The 24,207-nt window shown below is 47.8% G+C and overlaps 1 protein-coding gene across 2 annotated transcripts in view; it reads left to right on the top strand.

The window, feature by feature from the left end:
* Dpysl2 (dihydropyrimidinase-like 2) overlaps positions 1-24,207 on the top strand; it is a 106,025-nt gene that overhangs the window by 64,539 nt on the left and 17,279 nt on the right. For both annotated transcript variants that reach the window (NM_001105717.2, XM_006252097.5), the window contains exons 4-8: positions 10,502-10,666; positions 15,044-15,105; positions 15,557-15,637; positions 16,156-16,224; positions 20,843-20,963. In NM_001105717.2, coding sequence (NP_001099187.1) covers positions 10,502-10,666; positions 15,044-15,105; positions 15,557-15,637; positions 16,156-16,224; positions 20,843-20,963 — 498 coding nt within the window. The remainder of the gene's footprint in view (positions 1-10,501; positions 10,667-15,043; positions 15,106-15,556; positions 15,638-16,155; positions 16,225-20,842; positions 20,964-24,207) is intronic.

The raw sequence follows: 24,207 nt of genomic DNA, 5'->3' as shown, positions 1-24,207 counted from the left end.
GAAGCTTCCTCCACCCAAGTAAATAGGAGCATGGCTGTGATTATACCCTCATTAAATATATGTATCTGCATGACAGATTAGGATGAATAGCTATTAAAAGGTGGTAGGATTATGGGTAACATTTTCCTCTATTACAGTGTAAAAGAAAAAAGAGAGATTCAGGGTTCAGACCTGAGTTAAACTCCAAAACTATTACGTCTGGTTATTCAGCTTTTAAAAAATTATTGTTTTATTTAAAAAATCATACACATATTTATTTAGTGTTTGGGGGTGTGTGCATGCACGGTGAGGGAGTGCCACAGTGTGGAGGTAGGAAGATAACCTCTTCTTTCTCTCCTCTACCATGTGGTTCTGGACAGCAAACCTCAGATCATTAGGTTTGGGGCAGGCACTTCCACTCACTAAGCCATCTTGACAGCCCTGATTAGGTAACTTTTAAAACTTGCCCAGAACCAGGATTTTTTTAAAGTGGTAGGTGGTCCTGGTGAACTTTTGACATCCTGATTTTAGTTGCAAAATCTTTCCAGGGAGAGCCTACCTAGCTAGCTCATGTCAGTTGGCTTCTTGATCATATGTAAAAGTCTTTGAAGGGCCTCTGTGGTTAACCTTGGCTTCTGCAGATGCACTGTCAGGGCTCAAGGTTTTTGGGGTGTGTGTGTGTGTGTGTGTGTGTGTGTGTGTGTGTGTGTGTTCACCTGTGTATGTGCATGGAGACCAGGGATTGATATCAAATGGCTTCTCCATTGCTCTCCAGCTTGTTTTATGAAGTGGTCACTCATTGCACCTAGAATTCACTGTTTTAACTTGACAAGCTGGTCAGCAAGTCCCAGGGACATGTCTGTTGCTGTGCTGGGATTACGTTGCATGCTTGCATTTTAGTGGGTGCTGGAATCTGGACTCCGGTCCTCATACTTGTACAGTAAGTGTTTTGCCCACTTTGCCCATTGATCCATCTCCCCAGCCACATGGCTTGTCGTAGACACAGTTCTGTTGCTGTGGAGAGACATGGTGGTCAAGATATCTTATAAAGAAAACATTTGATTGAAGGCTTGCTTACCGTGTCAGTGGGTTAGTCAGTTGTCATCATGGCAGGAAGCATCGGAGCAGGCAGACAGTCACTGGAGCAGAGCCTGAGAGTTTATATCTGATACACAACCATGAGGCATCTAGAGAGGGCAGGGCGGGGAAGGGGGTTGAGCTCAAGTACTAACTGGGGATGGTGTGACTTTTGAAATCTTAAAGCCCACCCCTACGGTGGCATTCTTCCTCCCACAGCCCAGACCAATCCTTCCCAAACAGTTCCACCAACTGCAGATCAAGCATTCAAGATAAATACTTGAGCCTGGGGAGGAGGGGGTCACTGTCATTCAAACTACCTCTTGGCTCATGGTTTGATAAAACTTTCAGATATTTAAACCATGTTCAACCTTTATGAGCAAATGAGCTCAAGTCATGGAGCCCTTGAAAGTCAGTAAAGCTGCTTGTAGTGGAGGGGGTCATTCTGGGCCTTCTCTTCCGGTGCTCGACCCATGCCTGGTAGTCGAGTCTAGTGGGCCTGCTCCTTGGACCCTGGCCTCTTGCTGTCTGCAGATGGTCTAAGGGCTCTCACCCCCTCCATGTCTTCTCTCACCCCTCTGGATCTGCTTTTGATGACTCAGGGAATTACTGGTCATCAATTGGCTCATCACTTTAAGGGATTTGCAATGACCCTTTGTTACAGCCCACTGATTTCATTAGCTTGGCCTTTGATCTAGGTTACCAGGAGCATGGGGTGAGTTGCAAGGAGGAACAGGTATGAGGGGCTGACATTCGTTGCTCTTATCATGATGCCCCCCAATCGACATTCACCCACACAAGGGGGATATTTGCCTTTTGATCCTGGGGTTCCATTTAGAGCCACGTGCTTTGGTGAACCTGCACATGCTTGGAAGGCAGACAAGGGTGTGGGAAGGGGCAATCACTCTGCAGCACCGAAGATGCTTGTTGCTGGAGGCTGGAGGAAAGCAAGCTGCTTCACATTCCCAGTTTGCATGGATTACCATTCTGTGGTATGATAAACCCCCGTGACCCAAGCAACTTATGGAAGAAAGAATTTTATTTTGGTTTACAGTTCAGAAACAGAGTCCATAATGGAGGTGGGGTGGGTGGTGGTGGGGCATGGCAGCAGGCTGCTGGGGCCGGAGACAGAGAGAAAGATCATATCTCCACCCACATGCAGGAAGCAGAGAGGGTGTAGAAATGGAGTGAAGCTAAGAACTGTCAAAGTGATCCACTTCACTCAGCTAGGTCCTACCTCCTAGTTCCAAACCTCCCCAAGCAGTGACACCAACTAAGGACCAAATGTACAAATACCTGGGCTTCTAGGGGGCATTTCTCATGCCAATTACTATAGCAGATAGGCAACGTGGTGGGGTGTGTGTCCCCTGCTGTGCCTGGAGAGCCATATACCCACCCTGCCTGCCTACACTGAGTATCAATCAAAGGAAGGTACAGGACACCACTTTGTGGGCAAACTGTCACTGTCTTCAGACACACAGAAGGGGGCTTCAGATCCCATTACAGACGGTTGTGAGCCTCCATGTGGTTGCTGGGAATTGAACTCAGGACCTCTGGAAGAGCAGTCACTGCTGTTAACCGCTGAGTCATCTCTCCAGCCCCATGACATCGATTTGTGATGAGCTCAACACAGGATGCCCATGAGTTGATAGGATTGCTGTGAAATAAACACAAGCTGAGGTGTCACACAGTCACAGGTGTCACACTGTCACAGGTGTCACACTGTCACAGGTGTCACACGGTCACAGGTTCATGGTCCCCTCCTCACCGGTGGTGGGTGATGGCTGGAGAGGACAGGGGGTGTTTCTTGAATCAGGGGCTGTGAATGTGTGTGCAAAGCGGGAGGTGCCTTTCTCAGGGCTTTAGCATTGGACATCACTGAGCTGGCAGTGCTGACCGTCTTTCTGCCTTGCTCCCAATGTCCATCTCTGGTTGGTCTCTAGAGTCATTTTCCTGCAGCTTGTAAAAAATTGGTCACTTCCTCCCACCAGGCACAACCCATGGGAAGGGAGGTTCGGTGGGTGGACTTTGGAGGCAGGCAGCTCCATGTATCTTGTGACAGGGAGTTCCCTTGGTGAGGTGGGGACCATCACTAGTGTCTCCCACTTAAGCTGTTTACTGGAGATGGGGGGAGATGGGGGAGATGGGGTGGATTTTGCCCGATACTGAAGAGGGAGCCATCCCTCAGCACCACTGTCTGGCAAGTGCTAGGACCAAGACAGGCTCTGAGGGAGACTGAAGATAGATGAAGGTCAGGGGAGAGGGGAGGAAGTAGGGAGTCACAGGTAGCGGCCCACTGTTCAGCTGTTCCGACCACCTACCGAGAACCTATCAGAAATAGGAATGGAAGACAAAATTTCGAGAACTTGGATATAGGGTGAAGAGCGTGAGTCATCTTTCTGCACCATTTTTAAAAACTGCATGTGAAGGCTTGGGGGAGATGGCCCAGTGGGTAAAGTACTTGTCCTGTGAGAGTGTGGGTTCCCAGCCTCCATATAATGAGGTAAACATGGCGGCCCACCCCTAATCCCAGCACTTGGGAGGTGGAAATGGAAGCCCCAGGCTGGCTGGCTTGCTGTCCAAACTGGTGAGTTCTGGGTTCAGACGGAGGAGCCTGCCTCAGCGTAGAGTGATTGAGCAAGACATCTGACCTCAACATGGATGTAGATACATGTGAACACACCCACCCACCCACCACCACCACGCAACACACAAATAAAAACTGATTTGAGCCTACAAGGATCTTAAAAGAAAAAATAAAAAATTTGATGCTGCAAATTTCAGAGGGATTTTGTATTTGGGGTTTTCAAGTCACCATTTGTTTCTTTGTCTCTTTAAGATTTTGCTCACGTCCCAAAAGCATTAAGTATGGGCTAGCAGAGCCGCTGCGGGTCCTAACGAGGAATAAAGTGCTGACTCATGGCAGTGGCTGCTTCAGGATGGGTGGAAGGAAGCAGCAGGGGAGACACAGAAGACCACACTGTGTGCACTTCTGCTTTATGCTAAGTGACAGGGATCAGATTAGTGGTTGCTTTGGCTGGGGCTAATGAGTAGGAAGGGAAGGGACTGCAATGGTCCTTCACTTTTTTTGTGGGGAGGTGTTTTAGAATGAGATGTGACGATGCTAGTATAGAAAGGTGAATACACTAAAAATGTCGGGTTGTGCCCTTAACTGGGCGAATTTTGTGTTATATCTATTCAGTAAAGCTCCTAAAAAGAAGCAGGAGCCTTTGATGGGTTTTATAGAAATAGTACAAGCAATAATACAGGTCCAGCACCCTTTATCTGAAGTGCTTGGGACTGGAAAAGTTCTTTCAGAGTAAGGTAATTGGATATTATTTTGAAGATGGGGCCCAGGTCTAAAGATGAAATTCCTGTGTAATACTAATTATTGACCTTATGTAATATCCAAGGGCTTTTTTTTTTTTTTGAGACACAGTCTCATGTATCCTGTATCCCCAGGCTGGCTTTTAGCTTGCTTCGTTCCATCAACTTCCTCTAGCTCCTAAATGCTGGGCATACCGACCTAATTTTTTTTCAGTACTGGGCATGAGCATGTTAGTAAAGTCATCTACCAACCAAGCTCCTTCCCTGGCCCCTTGAGAGCAATTCTGTACAATTCATTAACATGCCTGCAATGTGAAGTCAGTGTGGAACTTTCCGTATGTGGCATGATATTTAAGATTCGGGAACATTTTGGATTTAGGACTTTCAGAATTAAGAGCTGACCACTTGAAGTCGGTCATTCTCTGGAAATCCTGGGATTTCCATGGAAGGCACATCCAGATTCAGGCCACGGTCGCAGAGCATGCTCTTAGCTGTCATACAGCAGGTGAATGGGTGCCTACGCTCTCTGTGGCAATGCTCTGAGGAGGGAAGAAAAGCTGGCGCATTCGAGGCATTTCACAGAGATTTTTTCCCTTATGAGCCCTCCTCAGCTCTGTGTGGAGGGGAGCTTTGTGCCTGTTTAGTAGACAAAGCCAGGAAATCCCAAAAAGCAACTGCAAGGAAGGCTACCAGAGGAAATAGACCCAGGTCTTGGGGCGCTTTGACCCTAATGTTCACCCCTTGCCATTGCTGGCTGCTGGTGGGTGGCTGTGACTTTCTCACAGGGCCAGCTAGCCCAGGATGGTCACCACACAGATGTCTTTGAGTGATTCTTTCCAGATCGCATCCTCAGCGAGGACCGGCGGTCCCTCCGGAAATTATTCTGACCTTCTGCCCTGTTCCCGAGGAACAGCTCTTCCCTGGAGACCTTCCATGGAAGGAAAGTGGTGGGAAAGCTTAGGGAACACAGGCCCTTCAGGGACATGTTTGCAAGTGACATTAACTTAGAGAAAACATGTTTGTCTCTCAGACATGCTGGGCATCATGTGGCTTCCTAATCAGATACTAGCTTCGGATGAGGACGGAAGGCCTAGCCTTGTAACCAGGGAACCTGGCTGTGTTTTGATGGTGGCATTACCACTGTGTGGTGAACAGGCCCCTCGTAGGCCCGAGTAGGTGGGAGTGGAAGGAGGGGCAAATGGAAAAACAGTCTACACTCAGCCAGATTTAGAATGGCTGCTTATCAGAAACTTCCTTCCCCAGGCCACCGCATGGACCCATGATCCATGGGCAAGGAGTGAGGCCATGAATGGGTGTGTACACCCAAGGGGCTTCTCATGTCCCTTGAGGATGGAGAAGCATGGCGTCACATTGTCTGAGTGGGTCCTGTTACTGGTCTGAAGGTGTCCCTGGCCACTGTCCCTACTGCCTTTTGGAGGGGCGAGTGGGGGCTGAGCCACAGCCTGCTCCTTGCTTGAGCTGCCCTGAGGAGCAAGCACCCTGTAGACTTAGCTTCCTTAGGTAGAGAAAGAAATCAGACAGACCTTGTGGAAAGAAGTGTGCTGCTGAAAGGAATGGTTTTCTCTCACAAAAATCAAAGGCCCAACCATGAAGTTCAGTCGTTCATAGAGGTCTTGCCTACCATGCATAAGACACTAGGTTTGATGTCCAGCACTGGGGGTGGGGGATAGGAATATTCGTGTGTTTAATGGTCAGGAACTTTTACCACCAAATCTTAAAACATAGTGTTTTAGTTAGGGTTTTACTGCTGTGAACAGACACCATGACCAAGGCAACTCTTATAAGGACATTTAATTGGGGCTGGCTTACAGGTCCAGAGGTTCAGTCCAGTATCGTCAAGGTGGGAGCAGGGCAGCATCCAGGCAGGCATGGCTCAGGCAGAGCTGAGAGTTCTACATCTTCATCTGAAGACTGCTAGTGGAAGGCTGACTTCCAGGCAGCTAGGATGAGGGTCTTAAAGCCCCACCCACAGTGACACACCTACTCCAACAGGTCCACATCTATTCCAACAGGGCCATATACCTTCTCCCTGGGCTGAGCATATACAAACCATCACACATAGGACTTTAAAGGGTATCATGGGGGTTGGAGAGATGGCTCCATGTTTAATAAGCACTTGCTGTTCTAGAGAACCTAGGTTTGGTTCTCAGTCCCCTCACAGGCACCTAACTCCAGTTCCAGGGGTCCAGTGCTCTCTTCTGGTTTCTGTGGGCCAGACTTTCGTGGAAGGCACCATACACATAAACTGAAAATAAGTCTTAAAGAAGAGTATCTCAGAGCAACTCGGTTTCCTACTGACAGGATAAATGGAATGAAAAGAACCAGTCTAGGGACAGAGCGTGTTCTTTATTCTCTGAGATGGGCAAACCAAAACATTCACTGTGGAGGTGTAAATTATTTTATCCAATCCTATATTAAGAGACTTGAAATAATCGTCATACTCCCTGGGATGAGCATTATTAGTCCAGACTGAGCCGTGTTGCATTCAGTGTCCTCCTGAGAAATGACTGGACTGTTGGTCCCTAAGGAAGGAGGAGATCTGTTCCATGTCAAGCTTCCTGGGTGTGGGCCTGACATGAAGTCCAGCTGATATGTGAGGCTCTCAAAAATGGTGTTTATCTACAGATGCATACACACATAGAAGCAAACATGCATGCATGCATGTATACTTGTGCATAGGTGGAAACATGCATGGATACTAACAAAGCATTTATACAGGTCTGCACATGTGTATATATGAACACACATGCATTTGTATCCGCCTTCACATATATAAACACATAACATGCAGCCTTGTTTTTTATTTCATTTTGTGGTCCACCATTTTTTTCTTCCTTGTCATCTGTTTCTCTTCTTTCTATTTGATGGGATCTTATATTTTAAGGTTTTATTGTGGCTCACATGCCTTTTTTAGGCAGGGTGTCACTACGTGTCTCTGGTTGACTTACTATGTAGCTTAGGCTGGCCCCAAACTTGTCAAGCTCCCCCCATCTTTAACACCTGCATGCTGGGATTGCAGGTGTGTCAGGAAGGACTGGCTTGGGTATCTTTTTAAAGCCACTTTTAAGCTTTTAGGAAGGAGATAGACTATAAATAAGGAAATAGACTAAAATACAAGCAGGAAAGAGATATGAAAAAAAATGTACCCGATTGAGTTGGTTGATTTGAGGGAGGCTGGTGGTGGTAATTGAGTAGATGTGATATTAACTTTACTTAAAATTACTTCTATTTTAGAAAAATCATCTTTGAAGAGGGCCGTTTTCCATTGTGCTCCATGCTTTCTGGTGGAAGGAACATTCCTTGTCCAGCAGGACGGGGCAGGAGGGTCTCTAGGCTTCATTGCAGCCCTCTGGGTCGCATGGGAAAGCTGACCCTGTCACCAGGAAAGCATAGTTGACTCATCGGATCCAAAGAGTCTGTATCTTTGGATTCAGTTAGTTCTGGGTTCAGCCAAACCGCAAATAAAAAAAAGAGTTTGGTAAACATTTCTGGAAAGTTTCAAAATGTAAAAATTGAAATTTACTTTTATGTTAGTACTCATACCAGGTCCTCTCAGGTGGAGTGCTATGTGGCACTGCACTGGGTACTGCAGGTAAACAAGACAGAGAGGGTACAAGGTATAGAGGGAGGGTCTGGAGTGGAGCCCAGGTGTAGCATGCTGGGATCCTGGGATCAATTCTCAGCTTCCCCACAAGAGTACACAGTGGGAGACACACCCTGTGCCAAAATTTATGCAAGGAACTTGGGTATCTATGGATTTTGGTATCCTAGGGGGTGTCAAAAATGTTGCTCACAGATACTGAGGGGCACACCTGAACCCCATTTACATTTTCAACTGGATGAAAGGTGAGGTTTGAGTGCCCAAGGGATGATTACATAGGGCACGCATTGCGCTCCTTCTGTATCTGGACATCTGGGCACTGACCCTGCTCTGAGGAGCTTATGCCTAAGCGCTCTCTCTCTCTCTCTCTCTCTCTCTCTCTCTCTCTCTCTCTCTCTCTCTCTCTCTCGTGTGTGTGTGTGTGTGTGTGTGTGTGTGTGTGTGTGTGTGTTGCTCAGAAACTACTGCAGATGGTAGTGAGACCCAAGATGGTGACAGTCTCATGAGCTTGGTGGGGAGGTGGTACCAGGTAAAGAGCAGACGGCATGGATTTGAGCTCCAGGGGGCACTGCCTGAGCAAGGAATGGAGGGTGGTCTTTAACAGGGCGAGTCAAAGGAGTAAGAAGCCTACCGGGTGGCCATGGTGGTGACCATGCTGGGGACAAGAGAGTATGATGGAGACTGGACACATCTGTTGGGTCGCATCTAGCTGGGCTCAGGGGAAATGCTTGAGTCTGCCCTTCCTGGCGGATGTGCATGGGGACTGCAGCTGCAGATAGAGGGTATTACAAGGTCTGTGTGGCAGTCTGGGAACAGAGGTTGGAGGAGAGTGAGGGGTGACAGCTGTAGCCACGAACAGTCTAGAGTGCTTGCTGTTAACAAAGTGATATTTTTGTTGTTGGGGGAGTGGGAGGGGGGAGTGGGGAGCACAGTTTAGGGAGAAAAATTGGAATTTTCTTGACAGAGTTTCTAGGGAAGGATTTTGCTTAAAGCCTCCATCAGCTGACACCATGTTCTAGATACTAGGCAGCAATGGGTCCCTTCACTACGTAGCAGGTTCTTTATGCCTCTGCCTGGGAAGACCCCAGTGAGTGAGAGGTGCAAAAAGAATTCATTCAAAAGAACTTAGAAGCAGGTTTTAAAATATGTTTATTTGAATTGTCATCTAGTAATGACGTGGGCTTACAGGGTACAGTGTGACATTCAATACAAGTATGTAATTTATAATGATCTGCCAAGGGTAACTGCTGTATCTCATGACTGTTTCTCTGATATGTATGAAGCCCAGTGAAGCCAATCACAACTTAGTTGTATCTTCCCGTTTTGGTGAGTATAGGAAATCTAATATTTCATTTGAAAGAATAGCTCCTGGCTTCAGGTGTCTAGAGACCTGAACCCTTTTTCCTTATTGTTACATGAATTTGATTGAACAAACAATATGATTGGACAACTCATTTTAGTGCTTTCCTCTGTGTGTGCAGAAGATGGGTGGCAATAGTTCCACAAAACCTCATGTCATCAAGGAAACCAGGCAAGAGCCCTCCAGGAACCTATGAGAGATTATAGCATATGCAAAGGCCCTGGGGTGAGAGGAACTAGCCTGATGTAACGACTGAGATGGCCTGCAGATAAAGAGTATATGGCAGAGACTCCACAGGGCTGGGTTGTGGAGGTTAGTCAGGATCTCACAGAGCTCGTTGGGAACTTGAAACAGTGTCTGCAACATGAGAGGAAGGCACTGGAGGATTTAGACTGAGGAGCAATGTAAGGTTGATAGACTTTCTGTCTATGTGGGATCTTCATAACAAAGTCTGTAGGAAATACAATCCCCTTTAAACACAGCACCGAGACTTAGGGCGGCAGAGTAACGTACCCAAGGGTACCTACAGGTGACCACCGGAGCCCGGGAACAAACTGAGCAGGTTCAGTCCGTGCCCATTTGTCCAAAGTATCAGCTGACCTCAGTAATGATATTACAGCAAGCTCAGCTTCAAAATGCTTTGAACTCTTAAGATGAGAGATTGTCCTTCAATTATGGAGTGGAATTACACTGGAGAAACCTGAGTGGCCAGGAGTGAGTGGGCCTGCTGGGTGTTTTGGAAAGGCCCATTGTGCATGGCTCCACTCCAGCCTCTCGGAGGCCCGGCTGTCTACTGGGGCGTCTCACAGCAGCTAGCAGCACAAAGAAGGGTTTGGCTCCTCTAGCTGGCCCTCTGACCCTGCCGTTGTCCGTAAGGACTCGTTGTCCTCGGAATGTGCCCCAGGTCTCAGATAAATCAGATCTGAGTGGTTCATTCGTGGTTTCACTTGCCGACTGTCCAGTGCCAAGTTTTTCCCGGTTGGGTACTCAGTTGACTTAAGTGCATTCCTAGACCTTGTTGGAGAGAGCACTGTCTCCAGTGGGAACCCAGGGGGCTCGGTTCTGGGTTCAAGTGGGTAAACACCTGCTCATGAGTTTCTTATGATGATGAATGGCAAATGTCTGTTTCTTCCCAGTCGACCATGTTGTTCCTGAGCCCGGGACAAGCCTATTGGCAGCCTTTGATCAGTGGAGGGAGTGGGCGGACAGCAAGTCCTGCTGTGACTATTCGCTGCACGTGGACATCACGGAGTGGCACAAGGGCATCCAGGAGGAGATGGAAGCTCTGGTGAAGGACCACGGTAGGTCATGCTTTGTTCTAACCCAATGCCCTCCTTGTGCAAGCAGATGGGTGGGCACTTGGGGCTACAGCTCATGCTGACTGTAGGGGCCCTAGCCCAGCCTAGCATGGGAGCAGGAACCTTTATGACAGCACAGTGTGGCTTTCCCCTGGGGTGCCTTCTTGGTTAAGAGCATCCTAGAGATTACTGAGGGACTGGTATCAAGGAGTGATTAGTCCTCTAAGGCCCAGTGAGGCAGTAGTGTTGGTCTTTGGAGTTTTGAGACAAACATATCACACAAATCTGGACGATTGAGGCCAGCTGAGGAGGTGTTGAGCCTTCAAACCTGAGACAACGTGATGGGCCTTTTCTGCTTCAGAGAATCCTAGGAATTGGGTGGGGAAGGGTTCACAGGAAAGCCAGAGGGGTCTTCATTTACCTTGGGGTGCCCCAGGACTCCTATCCACACGAGTTGTTATGGGGTGCTTAGGAAGTGGAGCGGAACCACATGGTTTTCCTGGGTCCCCTTCAGTTTGCTATGGATTAGGTCCCAGGAGTCACTCTTTGATATCTCAGGGTCTTGATTTGTGGGGAAGTTTACTAACTTTGTTCTTAGAGGTTCAGAGACAGAAATAATATATGCTGTGAGTCTAAAGGCAAATCTCTAGGCGTGGGAACAGATAGGGGAAACTTCTACGGAGGCACTACAAAAGGCTCTGGAATGGGAAGCCAGCCTGTCACAGACTATGTGACCTTGGGCAATTGATGTAAACTTTGAATTCTGATATTTTGAAAATCTGTCTGGGAATACTGCAGTAAGATGGAGTGCCCTCCTAACATGGCCCTGAAAAGCCTTTTCTTTTTTTTTTTAAGCTCAAGGATCATTTTAATAGAGTTTAAAAGGAAAAACAAAACAAAGCAAAACAAAAAACAAACCCCAATGGCAGGTACATAGCCTGGAGGAGGGAGGGAGAAAGACAAGAGAAAGAGAAATGACCATGTTGTTTGAGTTAAGCTGGCATGAGGTCAGCGACACGGCAGACAAGCAGCCATCAGGCAGGGATGGGAACTGGAGAAGCAGCGAATGCCAGAGTGTTAGAGAAAGCTCAATTTGAAAAGGGGAAGGAAGGGAGGGGGAGGGGGAGGAGGTGGGGGAGGAGGGGGAGAGGGAGGAGGGGGAGGAGGAGGAGGAGAAGAAGGAGAAGAAGAGAAAGAAGAAGAAGAAGAGAAAGAAGAAGAAGAAATTACTCTTCCCTGAGTAATTCAGAAAATTGGGCAGCTGTCTGAAGCCTCGGGGCTATGAGGAGCCTGGAGCCTGCTACACTAGGGAGTAGAGATATAGGACAGAAAGCACACTGCCTCATTTAAAGGTTCATTATTCCTTCCATCTTTTTAGCGTGACCTAAGGTGGACCTGCCTTCCAGAGGGGTGGTCCCTTGGCCAGGTGATTCATGCTCAAGGGCGGTGACAACTATTCATCTCCATCCAGAAGTAGATTTCATTTTAAAGAGAGGAGGCAACAGCTTTCCCCTAATGACCAATCTGTGTTATTGTAAACTCCTACCTCCCAAGAAGTGACCCTAAAATCACTTAGGAACCAAACCAGGGTCTACAGCCTCCAGACACACTTCTGGCATTTTTGGCCTCCAGCTAGAACCATTCTCACATCTTGAGAATCCCCAGATGCTGGTGGATTTTAACTTTCAATCCTTAGGGCCAGTCTATCCCAAATCAGGGCAGGTGGGTTACCATAGCAACCGTTGCCTGGCATGAAGTGAAGAACCGGGATGCCCGGAGGCCTCCAGCGTCCCCAGGTGGCTTGAATTAAGCTCCAAGGCTCCCCGAGGTTGTCAAGATGATTGTTTAGAATTGTGATGGATCTTGGAAAGGGATATTTTGGTCTGGTGCCTTGGAAGGCAAGAACTCCAAGATGCTAGGATGGACAGCTGTTTGCTAAACTAATGGATTTTTCCCCCCTTATTTAAAAAAAGCTTCATAGAAACCAGCGTGGCTTGCCAAGGAAAAGACAATTTCCATGGCCAGAAGTTTGTAATTCATTTTCTTGTCTAAGTCGGAATAAATGCTTTGAGAAAGTTTTTTTTTGAAGAAAAAAGTGTAATAAATGATATACACACAGCATTAGATTATTTTAAAAATACTTTAAAAAACTTTTTCATTTATTTTATGCATATGAGTGTTTTTGCCTGTATGTAGATCTGTGCACCATGTGGGCGCCTGGTACCTGCAGAAGCCAGAAGAGCCTATTAGATCCCCCTGGGACTGGAGTGACAGACAGTTGTGAGCCACTAGTGAGTGGGTGCTAGGAACCAAACCTGGATCCGCTGGACGTGCAGCCAGTGCTGACCCTCCGAGCTGCCCTTAGCCTAAAATACACAATTTGAGTCACTTCTAAGAGTGCGGGTTAGTGGATTCACCCGGCCTTCACCTTGTGTTTGATCCTTCAGTAGGGGCCTCTGAGATGGATCGATAGGGAGTGCTGCCAAGCTTGATGACCTGAATTTGATTCTCAGTGTCTGCATGGTGGAAGCAGAGAACTGACTCCCCACAAGTTCTCTTCTAATCTCCATGTGCATGCTGTGGCATAGGCACATTCACACACACACACACACACACACACACACACACACACATTCATACACTCACACATTCACACACTCACTCATACACACACATTCACACACACATTCATACACTCACACACACATTCATACACTCACACACACATTCACACACTCACACACACACATTCATATATTCACACACACATTCACACACTCACACACACACATTCATACACTCACACACACATTTACACACTCACACACCCTCATACACACATTCATATACTCACACACATTCACACACACATTCATACACTCACACACATTCACACACACATTCATATATTCACACACACATTCATATACTCACACACATTCACACACACATTCATACACTCACACACACATTTACACACTCACACACCCTCATACACACATTCATATACTCACACACACATTCACACACACATTCATACACTCACACACATTCACACACACATTCATACACTCACACACATTCACACACACATTCATACACTCACACACACATTCATACACTCACACACACATTCACACACTCACACACACACATTCATATATTCACACACACATTCATATTCACACACACATTCATACACTCACACACACATTTACACACTCACACACCCTCATACACACATTCATATACTCACACACACATTCACACACACATTCATACACTCACACACACATTCACACACACATTCATACACTCACACACACATTCACACACTCACACACACATTCACACACACATTCATATACTCACACACACATTCACACACACACACACACACTCACTGATACCCAAATTCTCATATACACATACACACCCATAGAACTATACACATACACAACACCATACTCTCCACCTCTAGGATGTTTCATCTTGCTAAAATGAAAATCCATCTCCACAGTTTCTCCTTCCCCTCACTCCAGCCCAGGTATCCCCATCCTACCCTCTCTGTGACACTAACCACTCCACATCCATCTTGTACACGGGGTTTTTCAGCACCTGCCTTTGGGACTGATGTTTTTACCTAGCAGGATGACTTCTGTGTTTGTCCCTGTTGTCCCATGCAGCCAAATGTTGTTCCAGCTTCACAGAGACTGTTTGGTGTATCTGCTCATCCACTGGTGCTTACCAGGTGGCAAGAGTGGGGGTTCCACCTTCTGATTATTGGGGTTACCATACTACAGACAGGAGTCTGTACTGTTAAGTAGATATGGAGGGCGAGCTTTTAATTTTGATAGATCTGTAAAGTTCCCAAACAGGAAAATCCTAAGAACCCTAAAAACAATTTCCAGAAATTCTGTTCCTAGCTTCTCATTTGCTTTGTCATTCTGTCTGTTGTCTGTCTGTCTGTTGTCTGCCTGTCTGTCTGTCTCTGTCATGCTTTTCTTCTTTTATTCTGTGGTGCTGAGGATTAAATCCAGGGCTTCATTGTGCCAGGCAAGCACTCCATACTGAGCTCTATACGTAGCACTTTCTGGTTTGTATTTTCTAAGCTTTACACAGCCTTGAACTCACCCTGTAGCTTAGACAGGCCTTGAACTATGATCCTCCAGTTTCAGCTCCACAAGTAGCTGGGATGACAGGCATGTGGCTGTGCCATTGTCCTCATGGTGTCCATCTCCTTCTCTCTTCTTGATGAACACAGATGTGCACATGTGCACACACATGTATGAACAGCATTATCACTTTCTTCCTTCTAGAGTGTTTGCTTTGGGTTTGTGTATTTAAAGTCACGTGTCTACCTCTCTTCTTTGTCACCAGGGGTAAACTCCTTCCTCGTGTACATGGCTTTCAAAGATCGGTTCCAGCTGACGGATTCCCAGGTGAGAAAGTCAGCCTTTCTGAGTAGTCTCCTGACTTCTGTTTGCTCTGTTCACGGCTTCTTTCTTCCATGTCTGGACAGCTCACTCATAGCTTAGTGGGACATGGATGGCAGGTTTGGGGTTTAATGAAATTGGTCTTTGATGGGGACTTGTCTCTCCAGACTCTGGCGTTAAACCGTAACCTCTAATCAGGATACTGTGAGGCCTAGTGGTAGTGCCTTGGTCACACTGGTGCAGAGCTGGGTGTTATCCTTGCATTTCATACCCTACTCCTGTCCTGTTGGTTGGGTTGCCTCTCTGAGTCTGAGTGACCAGAAGCAGTTCTCTTGAGCCGATTGCCAAACTAGGCCTTCCAGAGCAACCTGGGTACCAATTCTCCCCTACCCAGGGGATTTCCTTTGACCAGGAAGATGCAGGTTTGGGTCTCTGAGCTTGTCCCCCTCTTCCTCAGATCTATGAAGTACTGAGCGTGATCCGGGATATTGGTGCCATAGCTCAAGTCCATGCAGAGAATGGTGACATCATTGCAGAGGTAAGGGACCCTTCCTTTCACATTTTCTTCATCTCATGGAACGCAAGCTCAAGAATGTAGGACAGCTTTGGAAGCTGAACACCCGTGTGGAAATCTAGAGGGCCTTATGGTCTGGTACTAGGGCTCTTTCAGTGAGCTCCTGCTAATGTTGTTAAAGCATATTGCTGGTTCCCTTTATAGAAAGGCCCCTTCTCTTGGCACTGCAGTGTAGCTCTTCTGGATAGAGTTGAGGAACATTCTAGTCACACCTGGATATCATCATGTACTGTGCTGTGGGCTAGAAGTGGCTTGGCTCTCAGCTCCCCAAGGGAGGCTGAATATGTTGAAGAGCTCTAGAGGATCTGTCTTGCTCAACTGGGACTGCGGTTAGTGTAGTGACCCCTTCTCTTCCTGAGGTCTGGCATGACACTGGGTATCCAGCAGGGCCTACTGTACTTCTTGCTAGGGAGCTTTTTGTCCAGGTCTCTTGACATCAGCCACCTTCTCTGACCACTTGGCTTTCTATATACACATTACAGGAACAGCAGAGGATCCTGGATCTGGGCATCACAGGCCCCGAGGGACACGTGCTGAGCCGGCCAGAGGAGGTGAACAGCTGGGACTGGGAAATGTGACTTGGTGTCTTTCAGATTCTGTGCAGGGCCCCTTCCCCTCCACCCTGTACCTGTTAAACGTGGGGCTTTTTGGATGTACACTGGTCTTTCAAAGAAATGTGTGTGCATGTGCATGCATGCACTTACCCATCAACATTACCACCAGGCCCCAAAACATAGGATGGAACCACACCCAAAAGTAGGATGTTCTTTTACGTTGCTAAAACGCACATGTTGAGTCCTTGCTGCAGCACTCTTAGTCGGCCCTAGTGGACAGAGCCATTGAAACCGTACACAGGATTAGGCCAGACTGAAAAGCACAAGGTTACCACACTGAACTGTGGAGCTTGTAAGTCAGAAGGCTGCAGGTATCATGTATTGGGAGTCAGAGCTTCCACCACAAGTGTTTTAACCTTATGTGCTTTTCAGAGGCTGGTCCTTCAGTAAAGGTAAAAACGGCCTGTGGAACAGCAGTCTTACAGCTCTGAGGGAAGAAGATGATGGAGGAGTTCTGCAAGGAACCTTCTAGACTATAAAGATGTATTAGAGGCAAGGGGAGACCCTCTGGGACCTGGGCTGGTGGAGGTTCAACATTTAAGGCATCCCTTCCAAAGACAGGTCAGAGGGGGATGTTTGGTACGTGGTCTGTGAAGGAGATGGGGCCACCAGAAACCCGAGCTTGGCCAAACAAAGCACAGAAACAGGGAGAATGCCCATGCGGCTACCAGGAGAGAGCGATCAGAGAGCCACTGTTGCGGTTGACTATGTAAGCAGTTACATCAATTTGTATGCAGCTCAGCACAGGAGCCTTCTCTTTGACCATTGTCTCACAAAATTAGAGTGCTGAGTGACCAGTTATGGACTGAGCCCAAGGCTCAGCAGGGCTTAGGATCATGGTGGGAGGAGGCTTTTCAGGTGATAGGGAGGAGCCCAACTTACACCAGGCACTGAGTTCGATAATGCTCTGAGTAATTTCACCCCATGTCAGTCCTACTGGTAGGAGGGATGGAGGGAAGGAGGGAGGGAAAGAGACAGGAAGAATAGTTAGGACTCCAAGCCCTTCACCCTTGCTGTTTTTCCTGATGATAGTTGTTTAGTCTGTCAAGCTGAGTCTTCCGTGTGTTAAACTCGAGGGGGTGACACAGAGAATCAAACATGGAGCCATTCTGAAAGGACTTGGCTGTACGGCTCACTTAGGAAGAAACCCCCAGCACACAGGAGACAGCATTAAATAATGATTTAACTCCGTGTAGTGTCAGGGTCTTGCCCATCAGTAGCACCACGATGACCAGCTTGTGTTTGAACTCCTGCAGCTTCCTGCCACTGTGAGCTGCTCTTCACCACCTACCCTGTGGGCGGGCGACTCAGTAGGATTTGCCCAGGGTTTTAGCTAAGAAGATGGGGGAAGGGGAGACTGGTAAGGATGTCAGGTTCTAGGGACCACCTGTCTGAGGTGCTGCAGGGCGATTGACACATGTTCTGATCACAGCAGTACTTGGCCATATGTGGCAGTGGGACGAGGAGGGGATGGTCCCCACTGAGACGTTCAATGAGCTAGTGACACAGTGGCAGATGGGAAGTATGTATGTAGGCCAGAATGTGACTGGCTACTAGCAATGGGCCTAGCTGTTAGAGCCTGATGTCAAAGAAAAAAGTGGACCTTCAAATCTGTACAGCAAAGCCGTCAGAGACACAAGACCGTCCCGCCTGGGCCTCACAGGATGTATGTCCAGGGTGTGTAGCTTGTCACGGCAGAGGGGCTGTCCAGAGATCGTCTGGATTCTGCTAAGGATAGGTCATTTCCCTGTGGTGTTTGCTCTGGCCCATCTACAAAATCACACAGACAACTCCCAGATGTTCAAGATCTCTATAATGAGAAGAGGTTTTATTTTTAAGCTATTTATTTATTTATTCATTCATTTATTTATTTTTACACTCCAGATTTTATTCCCCTCCTGGCCCCCCCCCCCCCACACACTTTAAGCTATCATACCCTTTCTACAAGATGTAGAGATTTTGGTCAGGGCTCAGTGCACATATAGCAGTATCTGTTGCGTTATCAGAGGCAGAGGCTAGACTGTTCTGGCTGGAGAGTGGAGAGGGAGGTTTAAATACTCTCTTCTTCCAGAGAGCTAGCATTTTAGTTGGGCCTCTGTCCAACTTCAGGCCACTCTGTGGGGCCAGATGGAGCCTGGATTCCATTCACAGTGTGTATGCAAATCTAGACAGACCCCTGGGACCGGGATTCTTCCTCACCAGTCTTAGAGGCAGCCAGTCCCATTCGGCTTTTTAATTAGAGGCACTGTACACCCTGCCGTACTGAGGGCAGGCTTGCAGCTCCCAGACTTTATTTATAGCCTGTCTGTCCTTTTGTAAAGGGTCTGTGCTGGGAAGTCAGTAGAGCTCTTTCTGGCATCCCTGTGAAGTGTTGAGCATCTTGGCATCCTCTTCATTCACACTTCAGAGACTTCTGAGCTGACAGCCCAGCAGGAGGCTCCAGGGAGGGGGAGGAGGGCAGGGAGCAGGAGGGAGGCTCCCTTCAACTTTCCCTGGAGAGGGAGATGGTTCCATGTTTGGTGAGTGTTTCTGAGGGCCGGCTGGTTGCTTTCCTGTAGATCTGTAGACTCTCTTCACACAGAAGCTGGGTGTGAATGAAGGCCAGTCTCCATCACTGGGATGAGAGCATTGAGAGTAGCAACAGACCCCAGCCCTGCCGTGCTCCAGTGGAAACTGGACTAGCCAAGGCAACTCTGTAGGTGTGTGGCTATCTCCTGTGAAGAGTGACCGCCTGGCTTTTTAAGATACATTAATGAGATGAAGCCATTTCTGTGTGCAGCAATGGGTTTCGAGCCTCTGCTTGGGGATGTTGGGAGTGGGGTAGTCTGGTGGATAGAGAAAGAGTAAGACTGTCTCCCTTCTTACCTTTAGGAGTTTACACCACAGTGTTTTCTTAGGACTTGGCAGTGGCCTTTTGGGATCCGGTGTGGATCAGTTTCACCTGTTACGATAAACACACGTTATTGTACATAAGATGTACCTCTGTAACAAGGGGGCTTTCCTGGCTGTGTATTCAGTAGACATGATGTGGAGTCTGAAATTCCATTCCCTGAGGCTCAGATATAGAGTCAAAAGTTCCACTTGGGCAGTTCTTCATCTGTGCTGAAGGTCGTATCAGGCTGTGGCTGGCCAGACATACTCTTGGGGGAACATGGTGGAGCCCAACTCTATTCTCAACCCCTATGAAGCTAGTTTTGTTTTGTGGGTGACGCTGGCTTGGCCAACTCGGCTCTAGAGTCACAAACATTGAGTGTCTTCACTCCGGATCATAAGAGCAGAATGAATATCTACATTGAGATCAGCCAGGGGCTGGGTATTCTCAAATGTGAGCAAGTGAGATGGTTACCAGAATGTGGGGTTACCAGAGTCTTTGCCCCTAACAAGACTAGGCCCTAGCAGCCCTAGCAAGCATTGGCTTGACCATCCACAGGCTAATTAGAAAAACAAGCAGCAGGGCTGGAGAGATGGCTCAGCAGTTAAGAGCACTGACTGCTCTTCCAGAAGTCCTGAGTTCAATTCCCAGCAATCACATGGTGGCTCACAACCATCTGTAATGGGATCCAGTGCCCTCTTCTGGTGTGTCTGAAGATAGCTACAGTGTACACATACGCATAAAATAAATAAAAAAGGAAAAAAAAAAGAAAGGAAAACAAGAAGTGGTGAACAGCAGAGAAAGAGGCTGGTTCCGCATAGTTACAGTAGGAAGAGGAACAGAGATCCAGTGGTTTCCTCAGAGTCCTGACATAAAGTTCAGATTTAACGAGTAGACTGCTGGTCACGGTGGTACACTTGGTGGCTCTGATGAAGACACGAGGAAGTATGATCAGGAGTTCCTGCTAGCTTGGGTCTTTTATGGCCTGGAGATATGGCTCCGTAGTTAAGAGCGCTGGAGAGCTCACACCGCTCTTGCAAAGGACCCAGTTTTCGTTCTCAGCATCTATGGTGGGCAGCTTACAACTGTCTGCACCTCCAGCTCTGGGAATAGTCAATGCCACTGATCTCCATAGGCACCAGCGTGCATGTGCACAGACCTAAGAACAAAGCAATGAGAGCTTTTTAGAGAGAAAGCACAAAAGCACGCTTAGACAAACAGTCCACGTCATGGTGCGGTCCCTCCCACCCATCTCTGCCTTGGCCTTCGCTCTCCTGGAAGGTGTTCTGTGTCCTCAGAACTGTGTGAGCTGTCTTTCCTGGAGACAAGTTTCTCCTCTGGCGGGCACCCAGCTTCAGGCTCTTCCTTCTCCCACTGTGAAATTTCTCCTCAGAAAACTCCTTTCTTAGAGGCCATTGTTTCAGTTCTTTGATAACTAAAGGGAGTCACAAAAGTTATCTTCAGAATATCTTGTTTTCTGCCAGTATTCACCCATGGTGGTTACAACCCACTTGGCTAGGTCCTAGCACAGAGTTACTGTGGGTCTAGTTGGAGCCTGCGCATCTTTCTCCTGGATGCCACGTAGGAAAGAGCCTTGGGAATCCGCATGTGTCTGTTGGCGAATAAGGACAAAGATGGGCATGAGGGTAGGCGGGGTTTTCATGCTTATCTGCCCTCCCATAGGTCGAGGCTGAAGCTGTGAACCGGTCCATCACCATTGCCAATCAGACCAACTGCCCGCTGTATGTCACCAAGGTGATGAGCAAGAGTGCTGCTGAAGTCATCGCCCAGGCACGGAAGAAGGGTGAGCCTCGAGGGCCTTTCAGACGTACCCTGGGCAGGTGGAGGGAAGGCGGCGGCTCATGGAGGAGGCTCTTTTTCCGACCCTCATGCCAACTGGGCCACTTTGATCAGGTTCCAGCATTAACCTAATTGCAGCCCAGCAGAGCGGGCAGCGCTAGTTTCCTCCCTTTGTTCCGTGGCTGTGGCCTTGTTCGTATCTATTTAAAGCCAAGGCCACGTGGGCAGGTATCCTCCTCTTTGTGTAAGTTGATTTTTCAGTTTGATTCTGTGTAAACAAACTAGTTACATACATAGGTTACATCACTTTTCACTGGCTACACAACTGGCTACATTCGCCTCTGGGGAATGCTATTGTGCAAACTGGCTACATTCCCCTCTGGGGAATGCTACTGTGCAAAGTGTGTCTTCCTTGGGCGGGGATTTCTACCTGGAATCAGTCAGAAGCTTGTGTGGGACACACGTGTTTATTCACCTCAAATTACTCGTTGCAGGTATACTGTGGATGTATACCGAGTGAAGCCCCTTCTCCCGAGACAGGTCTTGGAAGCTAATTTACTAAGTGTGGCTTCCAGCACTTTCCCTGAGGGAGCATCTGTTTCATTATGCATAAGCGTCCGTTGCCACCTGCCGCACTATACCAGGTTGGCTAACCATACTTCGTGCTTTATGTATGCTTAGGGCGTCAAGCACAGCATAGAGAGCTGGAAGTCATAGCATTGGCCTTGATGGGAACCTTGTCCTGATCTGAAGTGAGCATTGCAAGGGGATCCCTATCTTCCTTCTTGCCTCCACAACCTGCTTGTGTATCTTTCCATCTCCATTTATCTGCTTTTCTCCCTGGCTCACTGGTGCCTCTGCCTCTCTCTGCCTCTGCCATTTGGCCCGTAGGTTGTTTGTACTTTGCTGCGTGATCCTCCTGAATCAGTAAGGGCTGTGGGATGTTTTCAATGATGGGTGACTTGGTACAAGCTCCAGAAGAAATTGCTCAGTGACGACTCAGTCAGCCTGCCCCAAGAGACAGTGGCTTCCAGAACATTCCAGTAATTTCTGGCTCTTGCTCTTTGGAACTTTCTGGGACTCAGTTTTGACCAGTTGCTATTAATTTTTGAGAGCCTGCCCTCTCCTGGATGCTTGAAGAATCTGCCTTTTATTTAGTATTAGCAGCAATTGGCAGCAGCATTTTGATGTTTTGAGACATGGTTCATATAGCCCAGGCTGGCCTGGAACAGCCTGTGTGGCTCACCATGGAGCTTCTGACCCCATTCCCTCCACATCCTGGGTGCTGGGAGCACAGGTGTGTACTACCAGGCCATACTGGGAATGGCATCCAGAATCTGTTCAAAATTTGCTTTGCGTTATTTTCTGAAGAGACCCTGTAGGTGTTGACTGAAGTCTGTGGTCCTCTATCATCCAGGCACACTTTTAAGGTGGCTGGGTGTTCAGCTTCAGCAGTGAACACCCTTCCTGGTACTTCCTTTCAATGTAGCACAGGCATAGTGGGTTCCGTGTCTGAAAATGGGACCATGGCGGGTAGCTAATTTTGTGTATTTTACTGGTCATTCAGCACCTATGTGATTAATGAGAAATTAGTTAAGGGAAACAGTCACATGATTTTAGATTCCTGTGGCCTTCCTGCCCAAAGTGTAAAATACCATAGGCTGGCCTTGGCAGAGGGCGGGTGTCAGCCCCTTGACAGACCACAGCTAGGGCAGAATTGTGAGCAGCAATTCAGCGGCACCCATGCTCTCTCCCAAGCCTCTGGCCACCCCTGAAGGGTGGGGCTAACACGTGCTTGTGTGGCATACAGTTTCACTTCGGCATGCTACCTCAGAGTTGTTTCTTTTAACTTTTGAGTCTGCTCAGAAAGGGAAACAATTCAGTCAGTTCTGTTCCAGAACCTTCCAGCTGTGCCCACACCATGCTTCTCAGGGTTGCCCTGCCATCCTTCAAAGTCACTGGGGAATTCCACTGTCTTCCAGTGCTAACAAGAGCAGCAGATGGCTCTGGCCCTCCAGAGAGCTGTGAGGGAGGCTCTTGTCACCCAGTTGGGATTTCCAAACATCCTCAGGATGCAGTCTGGGCGCAGCCTTTGTCTTTTGTTTCCCTCTGAAGCTCAGAGCTTGGGAAGAGTAAAGCTAAGCTTGATGACTGGGCCTCTAACTTCAGGCTTCAAAGCTCCCTCTTAATGTTTGACCAACTCACCTTTCCTCTTGGAGGTTATTTTGGTAGAGGAAATTCTGTGTTCTGTACGGGTTAGGACTTAGTTCAGGGAGAACCTGGACCCTGACCGTCAGCATAGACCCAGGTAATAAGAAACAGGTATTCTCAGACAATCAAGAAGGAGACAGTGGCAGGCTGTATTAGGATTCATTCCTTGGAATTAATAACACTGTTCAGAAGCAGACCCTGTTCATGGGACTTTGGCTGTATAACTTACTATCACTTATCTGTTTCTCACTTCCAGAGGGAAGGAAGTGGTAGTTACTCTTCTCACAGGGGGACACTTGTATTTAAATGAGATACTGAGAGTAGAGATGTGTCCAGTAATCAGGCGTCCTTGCCACTGAAGGATGTAAAGTGATGGTTTAACCTGGAGGGTGTTCAATATGCCAAGCCAAGGCAGAGACGTCCACATATTTTTCCTATGTGATGCTTCAGGCCTCAATGCCAGGAACAAAATGTGGTCTTGACCTCCAGCATCTGCCCTTGGAGGGAGGATGAGGGGGAGCAGAAAGGCACAGGGGAGTGGTCTGTGCTGTTGTGGCCAAGCAGGGCTAGCATATAGGAGAGAGAGCCTGTGAGGTTCAGGCTGTGGGAAGGACTCAGAACAGCAGTTATCTTAGTAAACATTGGCTGGCTTTTCTTTCCATGTGCGTTACATTTCCTTACACACCCACAGACCCTCTGGTCCTGTGTCCAAGGTGGGAGACATTAGGGCGGATAGCGAAATGGGATGGATGTTAGAGTATGGGGTGAGATGTCTGTGAGGACTGTAACTGCATGCCAGCTAGACCCAGCTCAATGGCAGCCTGTATTTTCTGAGTGACCCATGGCTACCTTGTTCTGTACCATGCAATAGCACGCCACTTTACTAACCTCACTGTGTACAGAGGGAAATGAAACACAGCCACGACTGGAATATACTAGCCAGATTTTAATTTTTCCTGAATTTTCTTATTTTCTCTTTCATTATTGTGCATTATTGGGATTTGAACCCAGGGCCTTGCACATGCCAGACAAGTGTT

Source organism: Rattus norvegicus, chromosome 15 (assembly GCF_036323735.1).
Source record: "Rattus norvegicus strain BN/NHsdMcwi chromosome 15, GRCr8, whole genome shotgun sequence".
NCBI lineage: Eukaryota > Metazoa > Chordata > Mammalia > Rodentia > Muridae > Rattus > Rattus norvegicus.
This window is presented reverse-complemented; position numbering and strand designations above follow the sequence as displayed.